We start from the raw sequence: 19106 nt of genomic DNA on the forward strand, positions 1-19106 counted from the left end.
TCCCTGTGATTTCTAGTATTTTTCTTACTTGGCAGGCTGAGATCAGTTAAATATATTAATCCATATACTCTTCTGCTTTTTTATGTTTTCATTTTTACATTTAATTCTATTTTCCCCACTGTATTTACTTTTAGTAAAGTATAAACTAAGGATCCAAGTCCCCTATTCCCAAGTAGTTTGACTATTTTTGTAACACCATTTTTTGAATAAACCATTATTTTCTTATACCTTTTTTTTAATACAATAAGTTCTTATACATACAAAGTTCTGTTTTGACGTAAGCCTTCATTTCTCAGAGTCTACTTTTAGTAAAGGAAATCCAATTTATTCTAAATTAAAAAAGCACATATAACTACTAAAGCACAAACTATTGAAGTATACAACATTATGGGAACTTTATAACAAGCTATACTTTAATAGTATACAACATACAATAGTAAAGAGTACTTTAGCATTTTAGACAAGAAAATGAATTTTGAGCACAGCCTGCTGGTATCTAATAAAAATGTAGTGAAATAAGTCTAACAGATCTCTATAACTCACTGAATCATATTGAATTACACAGCATTTTTAAAACTTTATAAATTAATATGCCTATACTTTTTTTTTTTTTTTGCGGTATGCGGGCCTCTCACTGCTGTGGCCTCTCGCGTTGCAGAGCACAGGCTCCTGACGCGCAGGCTCAGCGGCCATGGCTCAAGGGCCCAGCCGCTCTGCGGCATGTGGGATCTTCCCGGACCAGGGCACGACCCGCGTCCCCTGAATCGGCAGGCGGACTCTCAACCACTGCGCCACCAGGGAAGCCCTGCCTATACCTTTTTTAAATTGCAGATTTCTAAGCACAGAATGAAGCTTAGTTAAGTACCTAGAATCAAAACATTTTCAGGGAAAACTTACTTGAAACTTAGTATTAATTTTAAAAGGTATGCATATTTATAAATGTATACATACATATAAAATTTAAAAGATAATAGTATCTTATCTGCCAGTTTTCTTAAGACAAGGCTATTGAAATTTTACAATATTAAATCTCACATTTTTTTTCAAAAGGCTGAATAATTTTATTCGTTCTTCTGGCAACTTCTGTAATTTACATTTTCGATCATTCAGTTTTTCAAGGTCTTCATTAAGATGCCTCTGAACAGTTTTTATACGCATATTGTAATACATTATTTTTTTCATTGCTGTGGTCTAAAAGTGAGAAAAAAGGTTAGCTGAAACAAAAAACATTATAGGTAATTATTAGTGGTATTATATGAGTGTGGTATGTTCTATATAATTATTTTTAAGTTTTACATGCTCAGTTACTAATAATGATATTAGTTGAAATGATAATGGCTACACAGAATCCTCTATTTAAATTTAATAAGCAAAACATAAAATTTCAAAGATGTTCTTTGTGTATAATATTTTAAGTGTGAGGCATATTTACTTTCAGTGACAACATAAAGAGACTACAGAAAGAACTCAATTTACAAAATAGTGTCATTTAGCTAATGTGGCAGTACTACTGAAGCTAACATATTATTCCTATTTGATTAATTTAGAGAAAAAATAAATTTAAAAGAATAAAATCAAATGTAACATTATTCATTTTTTAAATGCATGGCTAAGAAATAGGATTTCATGGGTTTTTTCCCCCAAATCTATAAAAGAATGCTCTAAATGAACTTGTTTTAGATTGAGCAAATTACTAAATTGTCAATCTAATCCAGTTATCTTGAATTCCTTAATATCAATGGATCATGCAGTTACTAATGTTTATCATGATAAACTGATTGATTCCACCATTAAGAAATATACCAGGTAAATGGTGCTCAAGAGTTATATTAGTCAAAAGAACTAGCTAAGAAAATAAACAAATCAGGTGCATGTTATAATGTGACCTAGTTTTAACTGTTTACCTGAAATAATGAAGGCATTATCGGCAAATCTGTACCTCAATTAAGTTGGAAGGCTTGTACACTGTTGTGTGATTTATTTAGTAGAAAGTGGATAGTCAAGATCCCAACAGAATTATTTGGCATAACAGATAGAATGGAAACAAATATATGGCTTGATGAACAGACAAAAGAATTCCTTCTCCACACATAATATGAAATTCTGAAACTGAAATTACTAAATTCTTCTGCAAAAAATCAGGCATTCATAACATAGAAGAGTTAAGGGGAAAAAGGCTGTTTTAGGGTGATGATTAGCAGATAAAAATTCCTGATCAAGAAGAGCTTGTTTCTCAGGTGCAATTGAGTAGAAAAAACTGTAACTAAGGAAATGGCAGATGGTGTTTCTTGATTTTTTTTTTTTTTTTTTTTTGCCTACAAGTGGCAAGTAAAGTCAGAACTTACCTACCCAAGTGACACACTTCCCCACCCACAACATTCCCTTGGTGATTCATCCAGTCCTCGGCTTGGTATCATCCTTCTGCTTTCAATTCCCATATCTTTATCTCCAATCCAGGCAACTCTCTTAAATAACAGTCTCATATATCCATCTTGGATATTCAAAAGATTGTTCAAACTTTATATGCTTAACATTATGCTGTGATTCTTCCTTCTAAATTTACTCCTCCCATACTCTTCCTCATCTCATCAAATAGCAACTCCTTCCCTCCTTCAGTTGCTTGGGTTAGTTGCTTGGAATTATTCTCTACCTTTTCATCTACACTTCAAATTCAATCTATCAGCAAATCCAGATGGATTCTACCTTCTAACTACTGCTACAATTACTTTTGATTACTTTTTACTACCCCCTCTACAGTGTCCTGTATCAAACCATCAGCATCTCTCATCCAAGTTTCTGGAATCTAACTGGTCTCTCTGCTTTCACCTTTTCCTTTAATCCTCTATTCTTAATTCATTAACCAAAAGGATCCCTTTAAAACATAAGTCATCTTGTTTCCTCCTCCTCTCAAAATTTTCCAGTGGCCTCATATCACTCAAAGTAAAAGCCAAAGTCCTTACAACATTCTTCAGTCTCACGTGATCTGCCCCCCACCACTCCTGTATTCATCTCTTCTTTCTTTCCTCTTTGCTTACTCAGCTCCAGCCATACTAGCCTCCTTGTTGTGCTTAAAATATGAGGCATGCTCCTGCTCAAGGTCTTTGTACTTGCTGATCCCTGAAAAACTTGCTCCCTTATTTCCTTCAGGTCTCTGCTCAAATGTTGCCTTAGTAAATCCTTTCCCAACAGTTCTATAGAAAAGAGCCTACGGCCCTTTCTCTGCCCCTACCAACAATCTTGTTTCCTTCACCCTTATTTCATTTTCCTCCATAGCATTTATCACCATCTGACATACTAGTTTTTCACTCATTTAGCTGCTTACTATCTGTCTTCTCTCACTAAATGTAAACTCCAAGGAAGCAGGGTTTTTTTTTTCTGTTTTGGTCACTCTATTTCTAGTGCCTTGAACTGTGCCTCGAATGTAATAGGCATTAAATATTTGTTAGATAAATTAATCAGCCAAGTAATTTAGTGAAGCACATTCATCCTGCTCACCTTTTCAGAAAGTGTGTGATGAAAAACTACAGAGATGATAATGGAAATTTCAAAAATATGGTTGTCACTGCAAAGTTTTGTCATTATTTTTGACTTAACATTGTTAGAGAAGACATTCCTCCCTGACCCTCCAATGACTCTGGACATCTGCTAGTAGACAATAACTCTAGCCTTTTGCTCAATATTACAAGACAGCTCACTTCTTAGATTGGGATGGGAGAGAGGATAATCTCAGTTTTGAAAAGATGAGAGGAGACAGTGGAACTTGAGAATAAATCCTCAAGCTACCAAGAGAAGAGATACAAGAGAAATGGATAAAGACATTCTTTATCTATGTTGAGATGATGGATGAGCCACAAGGAAAGGATGGGAGGGCTTCATGTGGGCACATTCTGGACACTCATAAACTATTTATTGAATGGTTAACTGAATAAACAAATGGGACTCAATGGACTAGAAGGAGAGGTAGAAATATAATGTGGGAAGAATATTAAAAAACATGGTAAATTCCTATGAACTCTACTCTCAAATTATAAAGCCTTTCATACCATGGCATAGTAGTCCCTTTACTGGGAGATTCACCATCAGTGACAGCCCAGGAAAAGCCCTTTTCAAGATTTTGGAGATCTTCAAGATTTTGGCAGTGTGGGTAGATTCACTTATACTTACAGAGAACCCCAAACCATCTTTAATTAGATTAAAATCTACCTAATCCTGGCATACTACCATCAACCATGGGTATCTTCTAATTTTGATATATAATACTCCAAATGAGAGGAGGTTACTTGTTTCATTTCTACTTTATTTAGGCTTAATTTTCGTATATATAGCATTAGTTTAATTATTCTTAACACTGATAATTTTTCAGATTTCCTTCAAGTTTTATATAAGTTTAAACGTTTTTCTATTATTTTACCTTCCAATACTGTCATCAAAATTGAGATTCTAGTACTAATGTTATTATCTGTATGCATCTATGTGAAATATCCAGTTCACTGGGCAAAAGTAGAATTGGTGACAACACTGACGAGATCATACTACCTACCACATGTTGACACAGCCAGAAAGAAGGAGTTAATTAAACTTAAGACACAGACACCTGATTAGGTATGCACTTACATCTGCCAGTTCCTTGATTTGCTTTGCTGACACATCAAACGTGTCAAGTCTTTGAAGGCAAGGCAAATGATATAACACATGTGTGGAATAATTACACAGCAGACAAACTGGATTGGTTTTATACTGAGGATCATTGAGACATAAATCCTTTAAGCGACGCAGCCTGGTTAAGTTAGTGAGGTCCTAAAACAACAGCAACAATAATGGTCAATTGATTAATTGCAACTCTCCATTTCTAAAGGAGGCATTTTAGCTCTTAAGATCACCCATAACTTAATGTAATGCATTCTAATTATGTGCTTTAATATGTTAAAGGTATTTAGATGCATAAAGTGTTATTCTCTATTGAAAAAGATGCTAAATACATGAAAAATGGATCAACAATAATTAAACAGCAGACTCTATATAACTATACATTTTAAATGTAAAATGACAAAGAGTATTTACTAAATGATGTATTCTACATGAAACCCTGAAGCCCATTTATTCCTTAAGACACCATTCCCTCTCTGCACAGCCCCTTTGCTCACACGTGCCCCAGGAATAACAAGGATGTAGGTCTCCTACCTCCTTCACCATACTCCCCACACTGACCACCCAGGAACACAGCTCGCTATTTTCCTCAGCCTCCAGGTCTGCTCTTCTCACCAAAGGCTATGGCACCTATGTTTTAATATAATTAACACTGAACTCCTGATTTTTAGGGTTTTTTGGTTTGAGGTTTTTGTTGTTGTTGTTGTTGTTTGTTTCTATAAATGCCCTTTCTGCCTATTAAGGGCAACTGAAAGCTAGCTTTCTCCTGAGGGCCTCATTTTCCTCACAGCCTCTGGAGGGGTAGGGGTTGACGATGCACTTTCAGACCAATGTGATTCCTTAACATCTTTTATCTTGAAGTTTAAGTCACTGTTTACACCTTCCTTTATTTGGCATCTGGCCCTTGCTTAACTCTTCAGTCTTGTCCCTTCTATTTAAACCCTGACATTTTATGTTTTAGCCATACTGAACAACTTGAAGTTTCAGAATGTCCCAGACCATTTAGACATTCACTCACGCTTCTGCCTTTGAATGGACTGAACTTCACCCCAATTTTACCTTTTACTCTGTCAAGACTCAACCTAGGTATCTTCTTCTTTGAGAGCCTTGTTTCATCCCCCAGGCTTGGGGTAGATGCTCCTCCTATGAACTCTCTTAGCCACGGGGCTTACCCTTGTTATAGAATTTATCACACCCTATTGTCAATTATCCACAAGTCTATAAGCCAAGGGTCTGTATGTGCTTTGGCCCTCAATCCACAAGCTAAGAATGGTGATTGCATTTTTAAAGTGTTGGGAAAAAATAAGAAGAATGTGTGACAGAGGCCATATATGGCCCACAAAACCTGAAATATTTTCTTTCTGGCCTTTTATAGAAAAAGTTTGCCAATTCCTGAGATAAACTCTTTGAGAACAGGGTTTGTGTCCTGTTAACACTGCATTCCCAGCATTCAGCATTTAGAACACAGCAGGCACTAAATAAATAATGTGAATTGAATTGAATGCTTATTACTTTCTACCAACCTCTAAGACACGCTCACATCTTTCTCAATAATAGTATTACTAGGGTGGTGCCTGGGGTAGGAAGGTACTATGGTAGAGTTGGACTTAAATGAATGCACTGCTAGTTAAGAGACTCAGAATCAGAATTAAAGGAAATCCAAAGCAAGGACCAGGAGGCACTAATTTAGAAGATAAAGTATCAATACAAATGGAATCGGGAAGCAAGTAGTGAAATCAGGCTGCTAGAATTAAGAGTAAGACAGGGTGAGGTGGATAATGTGTGTCCAAACTCTCTCTGGACAAGTGATAACTTGGCTTACTGGCTGGACCTAAGGCTATGGCTAGGCCCATAGCATGAGTGGGACTAACTAATCAGGGTGACTCTAAAAAGGAGATTTCTGAATAGAGCTGTGCAGAGAATTACTTGGTCAAATTCTGCAGGGCAAGGAAGGTAAACCATTGACTATGCTGAAGAGTAAAGATACTGTTTGATTTCTGGGTGGCTGTGTTGCATTTGACCATCAGTCTGGGCTATGGCGGGTGTGAACTTTGAAGTCTTATGCAGGAATCCTCCACATACACTCAGAAGTTAGATGACGCTGGAGTCTATGAAAGCACATCTCACTTTCACCAGGATAGTATCTTTTTAGGGTGACTGGAAAGGGTAGACATAAAAATTCAGAATAATAATATTTCAGGAATATTCCTAATATTTGAATAATAAAGGTTGCTGTGAGTCATGTTCAATGTTTTTATGAGAAGCCATAATTATTATAGAGAGCCTTTTTAATTTTATGCCATACAATGAACCTTCACAATAATCCTATTTTTATCCCTATCCTTTTGATGAGGAGATTGAAATAGGTTAACGTCATTAAAGTGATAGTAATAATAATAAAATGGCATATCTATTGAGTGCTTACTGTGTTTAGTCATTGTTCTAGGAGCTTTATTTTATTATTTCACTTCAACTTCATGTTACCATTGTATTATGCTGCCCTTAGTCTGTGGCAGGGCTAGAAGTGACAGATCTTTCTGCCTGTGCAGCCTCTGCTCTTTACCACAAGGCTGCCGTGGCTGGCCAGGGTGAGATAAACTTCCATATGGCTTCTTGGCAGGGTGATACCTTATCCTCCCAGCCTTCTGCACTTATCTTCTTCAGGCTCAACTCATGATTCTCTCCCTCATTCCGTTCCAGGCACAGAGGATTTCTAGTTTTCTATATTTGCCACACTCTTTCCACCACTTAGGTCCTTCACACCTTTGCTTGGAATGCTATTTCCCTAGGTAAGTCCTGCTTATGTCTCATTTGTTACCTTAAACATTACCTGCTACAGCATTCTGAATTTACCTTTCACAGCTCCCTCTGATCTCTGCTGCTGATGTTACTCAAATAACACTGATTTCTTACCTCCACACCTTTTTGCATATTGTTCTTCTCATCTTGGAATGCCTACTTCCCACTGCGTTGTAGAAAATCCTCCCTACAATGCCTGTTGAAATTCTGTCAACCCTTCAATGTTCACATCAGATATTTCCTCTTGAATTTGACTAATAAAATTAAATTTTATTGAAATTTCTTTTTAAGGTGTTTATAACATTCTGCCTCATTCTATAGATTTTTGGTGTCTTATATTCTTCTCTGAGTAAAAGAATGCCTACTTTAATATTGATCAATTCAAAATTATTTCTATAGCTAATTTGCTCACCTATTGTCTAGAGGAAGTGTTTGAAAATGTACCTTCAGTCTGACGCTGTCAGAGTTATGAATGCCATATGCTTTCACCCACATTATATACCATAAACATTGTCTTCTTATTTGTTTTTTCTCTCTCATTTATGTGCTTGACAAATGGTTATTGAGATTCATTACAAGTCAAGTACTGCTTTAAGTATTGTAGATATAGCAGTGAACAAAACAAGCCAATTTCCTGTACTCATGGAGCTTGTATTCTAGTAAGGGTTGTGGGTAAGTGCCAATAGGAAAAATAAAACAGGGGAAAAGTAATGGAATGCTTCCACTTGAGGAGGGTAGTAGGGGTCATTGCTATTTTACTTAATTAGGCAGGAAAGGTGTCACCAAGAACATAACATTTGAATAACATCCAGAAAGAAATGAGATGAGTCACGAAGATATACGGGGTAAGAATACTCCAGCAAGTGCAAAGGCCCTAAGGTGAATGTGTCCTAGATATATGTAAGGAACAGTGAGGAGACCAGAGTGGCTAGAATGATGAAAACAAAGGGGAGAGTGGTAGAAGCTGTGGTCAGAGAGACAGTGGGGAGACTAGATTATATAGAGGTCTGGTGGGCCATTGTAAGAACTGACTTTTACTTTGAAAGAGATGAGAAGCCAAGGGAGGGTTTTGAGCAGAAATGATTTGATCTGACATATTTTTAAAGGAGTGGGCTTCTATGTGGAGAACAGACTGAGTGCAGTGAAAGGGTAAACACAGGGAGAACTGTTAGGAGGCTTTTTTTTTTTCCAATAATGCAGGAAAGAGATGATGGTGTCTTCAACCAGGTTGATAGTGATGCAGGTGGTAAAAAATGGTCAGACTTTGGATATATTCTGAAGGTAGAGCCAACAGAATTTGCTGATGGACTGGTTATGGGGTATGAATGAATAAGAGGAGTCAAAAATGACTCAAGGATTTTGGCTTAAGTTATTAGAAGAATTGAGATGACATTTAGAGAAAGGGAGAAGGCTGCAGGAGACAAAGGTTCGGTAGAGGGGAAATCAGTTTGAGTTAGGATAGGAGATGTCTATCATTTGGGGTAATTGTTAGGGAAAGTAGAGATACCAATTTAGGAGTGGATAAATAAGTGGATAAAGGTATTTAAAGTTATAAGATGATTAGATTAGAGAATGAATGCAGATAGAAATGAGAAAAGATCTTGGACTAACTTGGGGCAATCCATTTTTTAGATGCTAGGAGAGGATGAGAAACCAGAAAACCAAAGAGGTGTAGCCAGAAAGATGGGAGAAAAACTAAGAGAAAGTGGTATCCTAAGAGCCAAGTAAATAGTTATTTGTTTGGTTTTAATAGTGTCAGATCGTTAGGGCCAATTTAATCAGGTAACTCTCAAATTTCTGGAAGTATTGGGTAGTCCAAAATAAATTACTCTTTAAGTGGGGACTCTTTAGTCCATTTTCTGCAAAAAGATGGTTCATGATCCAGGTTGATGAATAAAATAAATTATTCCACTTAAACATACCTTGAAAGAACATATTTGGTTACCAGAAAGGTTTAATCTTTCTAGTTGTTCATTGGGATCAAGACATCGACCTTTAATTAAAAAAAAACAAGATGAGAAAAAAGTTAAATTTCTCATTTTACCTCCTGTTCATATCTTGTCATATTTCTGAGTTGTATATGACCATCTTTTCTTGCATATAAATGAGACTAACAGTAACGTTGTATAATTAGTAACCACTGATCAATGGGTAGTATTTTCACATCCTGTAATTATAGATTTAGAAATGCTTTTCAAGACTGTACTTTTCATATTGACAAAAAATTAGTGTAACATTCTCTCATATTCCAAATGAAACTGTACATACCAATGCTGCTTATTAGATTTCCAGCAAGGTTGAGATCACTTAAATTCTTCAAAGTTTGCAAACCCTAAAATTTTAGACAATATATAATTTAGAAGAAATCATTAAAATCTATGTTTATAAATCATCTGAGCAATCTGGTTAGTTCTCCAGGTGTTCCAAGCACCAGGTGCTGTTTACTTTACAAGTTTAGAAGTAAGTGGGTGGCTCAGTGAAGTCTACTTTGTTCTCTGGAACCTGGAAAGAATTTTTGAAGGAGAAGGGAACAGGGAGGGAAGCAGAGAGGAAAAGAGGAGGAGGAGTAGCAAAAAGAACACATCACACAGAGTGTGTTTAAAATCTTAGGCAAGTTATATTCAAAACTTCTCTAAACCTCCTTTTTTTTTTTTAACCTTCAGAGAAGAAATAACACCTTACCTCCCAGACACGGTGGGAGGAGTAAAGAAAACGATGCATACGAAGTTCTCTATATGTTACAATATGCTACATACACATTAGTTCTTCTTAACTAATTAAACTAGTCATGAATATTTCTTGGACATTGTGGTTAAACTCTACAGGAGTTGACTTTAAATATAAATCACTGAAATTATCTTACCTCAATATTTTTAATTGCATTGTGGTTCAGCCAAAGAACCTCCAATCTGGATAATTTCTCTAAATTTTCTATTTTAGAAATTTTATTAAAATATAAGTACAGTTTTTCTAAATTTCTACATTCTTGAATACCTTCAATTTTCTGTTAAAAAAAAAAGAGGAGCCTGAATAGTGTTAACTTGTGTTTTTCTATTAATCCTTCAATGAAGTAGATTTTAAGTACATTTTCCTTAAAAATCACATTTTCAGAATAGATTGCAAAATCAACACCGAGCGAAATGTACTAAAATATAAAAAATCATACAATCCCTCTGCCTAAATACTATTTTCAATTTTCATATTCTTTTTAAATCAACTTGATACCTATTTTTATATGGTTATAATCATAACCATATACATTTTGCAATATTGCTTTTCAATATAGATGTTATAATTTTCACACAACCAATAGGGTCAAAGTAAACCAATTTCACTAGCAGTACTGGGTATTATTTGATCTGATTTGATTATTAAAAAGTAGAATGTGTCTATGTTTTGGCGCTTTATTTCTATTTTCTCCTTTGTATAAATCTATTTTTATATTTTGTCCATTTATCTGTTTTTGTTCTGTTTTGTTTTACTGGGCAAAGGGTTTAATTGCAATTCATCATGTATGAATCTATCTGTTTTGATCCATGCCTCAAGCATATACTTCAATGAATTATTTTTCCAAAGCCAAAGGACTTAGCATAATCTTCATGTAAGGTTATGTTTAGACTTACCTCTATGTAGCATTCGGCAATCCAAAGTTCTTTAAGCCGTAAACAAGTTTCTAGTCCTGAAATTTCTTTTATATCTTGAGCAACAATTGTGAGACTTGTTAAATTAGGAAATAATGATAATCCGAGTATACGAGGGTACCCTGAGAAAAACATTTCCAGTTTTGAAGTATCTGATCCTTCTTCTCCAATCATCTCATAAGATAAACCATTGCATAAACACTGTTTTCAAAAAAGAAATTGGATTATTACCTGTTTAAGATAATAAAGGAAGATGGCGGAAGAGTAAGACGCGGAGATCACCTTCCTCCCCACAGATACACCAGAAATACATCTACACGTCGAACAACTCCTACAGAGCACGTACTGAATGCTGGCAGAAGACCTCAGACCTCCCAAAAGGCAAGAAACCCCCCACGTACCTGGTTAGGGCAAAAGAAAAAAATAAACAGAGACAAAAGGATAGGGACGGGTCCTGCACCAGCGGGAAGGAGCTGTGAAGGAGGAAAAGTGTCCACACACTAGGAAGCCCCTTCGCGGGCGGAGACTGCGGGTGGCGGATTGGGGGAGCTTCGGAGCTGCGGAGGAGAGCACAGCAACAGGGGTGCGGAGGGCAATGCGGTGAGATTCCAGCACAGAGGATCAGGGCCGACCTGACCGGCACTCACCAGCCGAGAGGCTTGTCTGCTCACCCGCCGGGGCGGGCGGGGCTGGGAGCTGAGGCTCCGGCTTCAGTCGGAGCGCCGGGAGAGGACTGGGGTTGGCGGCGTGAACACAGCCTGCAGGGCGTTAGTGCACCGCGGCTAGCCGGGAAGGAGTCCGGGGAAAAGTCTGGACCTGCCGAAGAGGCAAAAGACTTTTTCTTCCCTCTTTATTTCCTGGTGCGCGAGGAGAGGGGATTAAGAGCGCTGCTTAAAGGTGCTCCAGAGACGGGCGCGAGCCGCGGCTAAAAGTGCGGACCCCAGAGACAGACATGAGACGCTAAGGCCACTGCTGCCACCACCAAGAAGCCTGTGTGCGAACACAGGTCCCCTTTTGGGGAGCCTGTGCAGCGCACCACTGCCAGGGTCCCAGGATCCAGGGACAACTCCCCCGGGAGACCGCACGGTGCGCCTCAGGCTAGCGACATCATGCCGGCCTCTGCCGCCGCAGGCCCGCCCCGCACTCCGTGACCCTCCCTACCGCCTGCCCCCGGCCTGAGTGAGCCAGAGCCTCCGAATCAGCGGCTCCTTTAACCCGGTCCTGTCTGAGCAAAGAACAGACGCCCTCCGGCGACCTACACGCACAGGCAGGGCCAAATCCAAAGCTGAGCCCCTGGAAGCTGTGAGAACAAAGAAGAGAAAGGGAAATCTCTCCCAGCAGCCTCAGAAGCAGCGGATTAAAGCTCCACAATCAACTTGATGTACCCTGCATCTGTGGAATACATGAATAGACAACGAATCATCCCAAATTAAGGAGCCGTGTGGATGAAAGGCTCTTGGTGCTGCAGCCAGGAGTTAGTGCTGTGCCTCTGAGGTGGGAGAGCCAACTTCAGGACACTGGTCCACAAGAGACCTCCCAGCTCCACATAATATCAAACGGCGAAAATCTCCCAGAGATCTCCATCTCAATGCCAGCACCCAGCTTCACTCAACAACCAGCAAGCTACAGTGCTGGACATCCTATGCCAAACAACTAGCAAGACAGGAACACAACCCCACCCATTAGCAGAGAGGCTGCCCCAAATCATAATAAGTCTACAGACACCCCAAAACACACCACCAGACGTGGACCTGCCTACCAGAAAGACAAGATCCAGCCTCATCCACCAGAACACAGGCACTAGTACCCTCCACCAGGAAGCCTACACAACCCACTGAACCAACCTTAGCCACTGGGGACAGACACTAAAAACAACAGGAACTACGAACCTTCAGCCTGCAAAAAGGAGACCCCAAACACAGTAAGATAAGCAAAATGAAAAGACAGAAAAACACACAGCAGATGAAGGAGCAAGATAAAAACCCACCAGACCTAACAAATGAAGAGGAAATAGGCAGTCTACCTGAAAAAGAATTCAGAATAATGATAGTAAAGATGATCCAAAATCTTGGAAACAGAATAGACAAAATGCAAGAAACATTTAACAAGGACCTAGAAGAACTAAAGATGAAACAAACAATGATGAACAACACAATAAATGAAATGAAAAATACTCTAGATGGGATCAATAGCAGAATAACTGAGGCAGAAGAACGGATAAGTGACCTGGAAGATAAAATAGGGGAAATAACTAATGCAGAGCAGAATAAAGAAAAAAGAATGAAAAGAACTGAAGACAGTCTCAGAGACCTCTGGGACAACTTTAAACGCACCAACATTCGAATTATAGGGGTTCCAGAAGAAGAAGAGAAAAAGAAAGGGACTGAGAAAATATTTGAAGAGATTATAGTTGAAAACTTCCCTAATATGGGAAAGGAAATAGTTAATCAAGTCCAGGAAGCACAGAGAGTCCCATACAGGAAAAATCCAAGGAGAAATACGCCAAGACACATATTAATCAAACTGTCAAAAATTAAATACAAAGAAAACATATTAAAAGCAGCAAGGGAAAAATAACACACAAGGGAATCCCCATAAGGTTAACAGCTGATCTTTCAGCAGAAACTCTGCAAGCCAGAAGGGAGTGGCAGGACATATTGAAAGTGTTGAAGGAGAAAAACCTGCAACCAAGATTACTCTACCCAGCAAGGATCTCATTCAGATTTGATGGAGAAATGAAAACCTTTACAGACAAGCAAAAGCTGAGACAGTTCAGCACCACCAAACCAGCTCTACAACAACTGCTAAAGGAAATTCTCTAGGCAAGAAACACAACAGAAGGAAAAGACCTACAATAACGAACCCAAAACAATTAAGAAAATGGGAATGGGAACATACACATCGATAATTACCTTAAATGTAAATGGACTAAATGCTCCCACCAAAAGACACAGCTTGGCTGAATGGATACAAAAACAAGACGCATATATTTGCTGTCTACAAGAGACCCACTTCAGACCTAGAGACACATACAGACTGAAAGTAAGGGGATGGAAAAAGGTATTTCATGCACATGGAAACCAAAAGAAAGCTGGAGTAGCAATTCTCATATCAGACAAAATAGACTTTAAAATAAAGACTATTAGAAGAGGCAAAGAAGGACACTACATAATGATCAAGGGATCGATCCAAGAAGAAGATATAACAATTGTAAATATTTATGCACCCAACATAGGAGCACCTCAATACATAAGGCAAATACTAACAGCCATAAAAGGGGAAATCGACAGTAACACATTCATAGTAGGGGACTTTAACACCCCACTTTCACCAATGGACAGATCATCCAAAATGAAAATAAATAAGGAAACACAAGCTTTAAATGATACATTAAACAAGATGGACTTAATTGATATTTATAGGACATTCCATCCAAAAACAACAGAATACACATTTTTCTCAAGTGCTCATGGAACATTCTCCAGGATCGATCATATCTTGGGTCACAAATCAAGCCTTGGTAAATTTAAGAAAATTGAAATTGTATCAAGTATCTTCTCCGACAACAACGCTATGAGACTAGATATCAATTACAGGAAAAGATCTGTAAAAAATACAAACACATGGAGGCTAAACAATACACTACCTAATAACGAAGTGATCACTGAAGAAATCAAAGAGGAACTCAAAAAATACCTAGATACAAATGACAATGGAGACACGACAACTCAAAATCTATGGGATGCAGCAAAAGCAGTTCTAAGAGGGAAGTTTATAGCAATACAATCCTACCTTAAGAAACAGGAAACATCTCAAATAAAAAACCTAACCTTGTACCTAAAGCAATTAGAGAAAGAAGAACAAAAAAAACCCAAAGTTAGCAGAAGGAAGAAATCTTAAAGATCAGATCAGAAATAAATGAAAAAGAAATGAAGGAAACGATAGCAAAGATCAATAAAACTAAAAGCTGGTTCTTTGAAAGGATAAACAAAATTGATAAACCATTAGCCAGACTCATCAAGAAAAAAAGGGAGAAGACTCAAATCAATAGAATTAGAAATGAAAAAGGAGAAGTAACAACTGACACTGCAGAAATACAAAAGATCATGAGAGATTACTACAAGCAACTCTATGCCAATAAAATGGACAACCTGGAAGAAATGGACAAATTCTTACAAAGGCACAACCTGCCAAGACTGAATCAGGAAGAAATAGAAAATATGAACAGACCAATCACAAGCACTGAAATTGAAACTGTGATTAAAAATCTTCCAACAAGCAAAAGCCCAGACCAGATGGCTGCACAGGCGAATTCTATCAAACATTTAGAGAAGAGGTATCACCTATCCTTCTCAAACTCTTTCAAAATATAGCAGAGGGAGGAACACTCCCCAACTCATTCTACGAGGCCACCATCATCCTGATACCAAAACCAGACAAGGATGTCACAAAGAAAGAAAACTACAGGCCAATATCACTGATGAACATAGATGCAAAAATCCTCAACAAAATACTAGCAAACAGAATCCAACAGCACATTAAACGGATCATACACCATGATCAAGTGGGGTTTATTCCAGGAATGCAAGCATTCTTCAATATATGCAAATCAATCAACGTGATACACCATATTAACAAATTGATGGAGAAAAACCATATGATCATCTCAATAGATGCAGAGAAAGCTTTCGACAAAATTCAACACCCATTTATGATAAAAACCCTGCAGAAAGTAGGCATAGAGGGAACTTTCCTCAACATAATAAAGGCCATATATGACAAACCCACAGCCAACATCATCCTCAATGGTGAAAAACTGAAAGCATTTCCACTAAGATCAGGAACAAGACAAGGTTGCCCACTCTCACCACTCTTATTCAACACAGTTTTGGAAGTTTTAGCCACAGCAATCAGAGAAGATAGGAAATAAAAGGAATCCAAATCGGAAAAGAAGAAGTAAAGCTGTCACTGTTTGCAGATGACACGATACTATACATAGAGAATCCTAAAGATGCTACCAGAAAACTACTAGAGCTAATCAATGAATTTGGTAAAGTAGCAGGATACAAAATTAATGCACAGAAATCTCTGGCATTCCTATACACTAAGGATGAAAAATCTGAAAGTGAAATCAAGAAAACACTCCCATTTACCATTGCAACAAAAAGAATAAAATATCTAGGAATAAACCTACCTAAGGAGACAAAAGACCTGTATGCAGAAAATTATAAGACACTGATGAAAGAAATTAAAGATGATACAAATAGATGGAGAGATATACCATGTTCTTGGATTGGAAGAATCAACATTGTGAAAATGACTCTACTACCCAAAGCAATCTACAGATTCAATGCAATCCCTATCAAACTACCACTGGCATTTTTCACAGAACTAGAACAAAAAATTTCACAATTTGTATGGAAACACAAAAGACCCCGAATAGCCAAAGCAATCTTGAGAATGAAAAACGCAGCTGGAGGAATCAGGCTTCCTGACTTCAGACTATACTACAAAGCTACAGTAATCAAGACAGTATGGTACTGGCACTAAAACAGAAATATAGATCAATGGAACAGGATAGAAAGCCCAGAGATAAACCCACGCACATATGGTCACCTTATCTTTGATAAAGGAGGCAGGAATGTACAGTGGAGAAAGGACAGCCTCTTCAATAAGTGGTGCTGGGAAAACTGGACAGCTACATGTAAAAGTATGAGATTAGATCACTCCCAAACACCATACACAAAAATAAGCTCAAAATGGATTAAAGACCTAAATGTAAGGCCAGAAACTATCAAACTCTTAGAGGAAAACATAGGCAGGACACTCTATGACATAAATCACAGCAAGGTCCTTTCTGACCCACCTCCTAGAGAAATGGAAATAAAAACAAATATTAACAAATGGGACCTAATGAAACTTAAAAGCTTTTGCACAGCAAAGGAAACCATAAACAAGACCAAAAGACAACCCTCTGAATGGGAGAAAATATTTGCAAATGAAGCAACCGACAAAGGATTAATCTCCAAAATTTATAAGCAGCTCATGCAGCTTAATAACAACAACAACAAAAAAACCGAATCCAAAAATGGGCAGAAGACCTAAATAGACATTTCTCCAAAGAAGATATACGGACTGCCAACAAACACATGAAAGAATGCTCAACATCACTAATCATTAGAGAAATGCAAATCAAAACTACAATGAGATATCATCTCACACCAGTCAGAATGGCCATCATCAAAAAATCTAGAAACAATAAATGCTGGAGAGGATGTGGAGAAAAGGGAACCCTCTTACACTGTTGGTGGGAATGTAAATTGATACAGCCACTGTGGAGAACAGTACGGAGGTTCCTTAAAAAACTACAAATAGAACTACCATATGACCCAGCAATCCCACTACTGGCCATATACCCTGAGAAAACCATAATTCAAAAAGGGTCATGTACCAAAATGTTCATTGCAGCTCTATTTACAATAGCCCAGAGATGGAAACAACCTAAGTGTCCATTATCGGATGAATGGATAAAGAAGATGTGGCACATATATACAATGGAATATTACTCAGCCATAAAACAAACGAAATTGAGCTATTTGTAATGAGGTGGATAGACCTAGAGTCTGTCATACAGAGTGAAGTAAGTCAGAAAGAGAGAGACAAATACCGTATGCTAACACATATATATGGAATTTAAGAAAAAAAAAGTCATGAAAAACCTAAGGGTGAAACAGGAATAAAGACACAGACTTACTAAAGAATGGACTTGAGGCTATGGGGAGGGGTAAGGGTAAACTGTGACAAAGCGAGAGAGAGGCATGGACATATATACACTACCAAACGTAAGGTAGATAGTAGTGGGACAGGGAGATCAGCTTGGTGCTTTGTGACCACCTGGAGGGGTGGGATAGGGAGGGTGGGAGGGAGGGAGACGCAAGCGGGAAGAGATATGGGAACATATGTATATATATAACTGATTCATTTTGTTGTGAAGCTGAAACTAACATACCACTGTAAAGCAATTATACTCCAATAAAGATGTTAAAATGAAAAAAAAAAAGATAAAAACTTATTTTTGCCATTAGAAATTATAAACGGCCAGTTTCACTGATGTCATTTTTCACTCACAAGAAGAAAAGTTGTGTCATATATATGATTTTTCTCTATTTCCAAAGATCATGGTGTAGAAGAAATCTCTAGATAAGCTCCAGAAAGGAGTGTAGAAATGTTCCATTTAATATTCTTACAAATGTAGTTGAAAAGAAACCTGGCTTTGACTCACCAGTTCTTTAATTATGTCTTCTTGGTTTAGGTTTTCACATTCAATCATCTTCCATTAAAAATGAAGGTTATAATAATATAACTGTTAAGGAAAAGGAAAAGTTGAAATAAGTACTAGAGTCATGCCATATCATTTAAAGGAGCCTTAAAGTTACTTAGGTGGAATTACTCACCTGTGGCTTGACATTTCCCAACAGTACATTACCAAGTATGTCTGGACCCCAAGACAGTCCATTCCATCTATGAAGTTTTCTCTTAGACAGTTATTTTTTATTCTGAATTTAATTCTCTCTCTCTATAACTCCTCCCCATTCACTGTCATTTTACCTCCTGGGTTCAAATAAAACAAGCATAATTTTTCTTTCACACTATGACCCTTTAATACTTGAAGAACATAGTCATCTCTCATCTATATGTTCACCTTGCCCTCAGTTCATGTCTTTTAGTTCTCTCACTAGAAAGAGCCCTGTTTTCTCCCTTGAACCAGTTCCAGTTCATTCATCCTATTATACTATGGTGTTCCAAACTGAATACAGTTCTCTAAGTATAGTTAGCAAAGAAAAGAATTTTCAGGGCTTAATGACATACCATAGGCATGGTAATAAATGTTTATTAAAATGAATTAGTCAACTTCCTCATTTTAGATGGTATGAACTACTAAATACCTAAGTAGCTTCAATAAAATTTAACCTAATTTTTCATAATTTTTAATATATTCATTATATTATTCCAGACATA

At 37.5% G+C, this 19106-nt stretch overlaps 2 protein-coding genes across 3 annotated transcripts in view; one reads left to right on the forward strand and one right to left on the reverse strand.

The window, feature by feature from the left end:
- Nucleotides 1-19106, forward strand: part of RTN1 (reticulon 1) — a 411168-nt gene that overhangs the window by 114296 nt on the left and 277766 nt on the right. The gene's annotated exons all lie outside the window — the stretch shown is intronic.
- LRRC9 (leucine rich repeat containing 9) overlaps nucleotides 1-19106 on the reverse strand; it is a 112223-nt gene that overhangs the window by 86464 nt on the left and 6653 nt on the right. Inside the window, exons 2-8 of the mRNA XM_067734490.1 lie at nucleotides 18370-18450; nucleotides 11070-11288; nucleotides 10310-10450; nucleotides 9715-9778; nucleotides 9369-9439; nucleotides 4615-4797; nucleotides 1036-1191 (exon numbers count right to left, since the gene is read on the reverse strand). Of these exons, the coding sequence (XP_067590591.1) occupies nucleotides 1036-1191; nucleotides 4615-4797; nucleotides 9369-9439; nucleotides 9715-9778; nucleotides 10310-10450; nucleotides 11070-11288; nucleotides 18370-18417 (882 nt within the window). The 5' untranslated portion in view covers nucleotides 18418-18450. The remainder of the gene's footprint in view (nucleotides 1-1035; nucleotides 1192-4614; nucleotides 4798-9368; nucleotides 9440-9714; nucleotides 9779-10309; nucleotides 10451-11069; nucleotides 11289-18369; nucleotides 18451-19106) is intronic.

The sequence above is a fragment of the Pseudorca crassidens genome, chromosome 1 (genome assembly GCF_039906515.1).
Source record: "Pseudorca crassidens isolate mPseCra1 chromosome 1, mPseCra1.hap1, whole genome shotgun sequence".
Classification (NCBI taxonomy): domain Eukaryota; kingdom Metazoa; phylum Chordata; class Mammalia; order Artiodactyla; family Delphinidae; genus Pseudorca; species Pseudorca crassidens.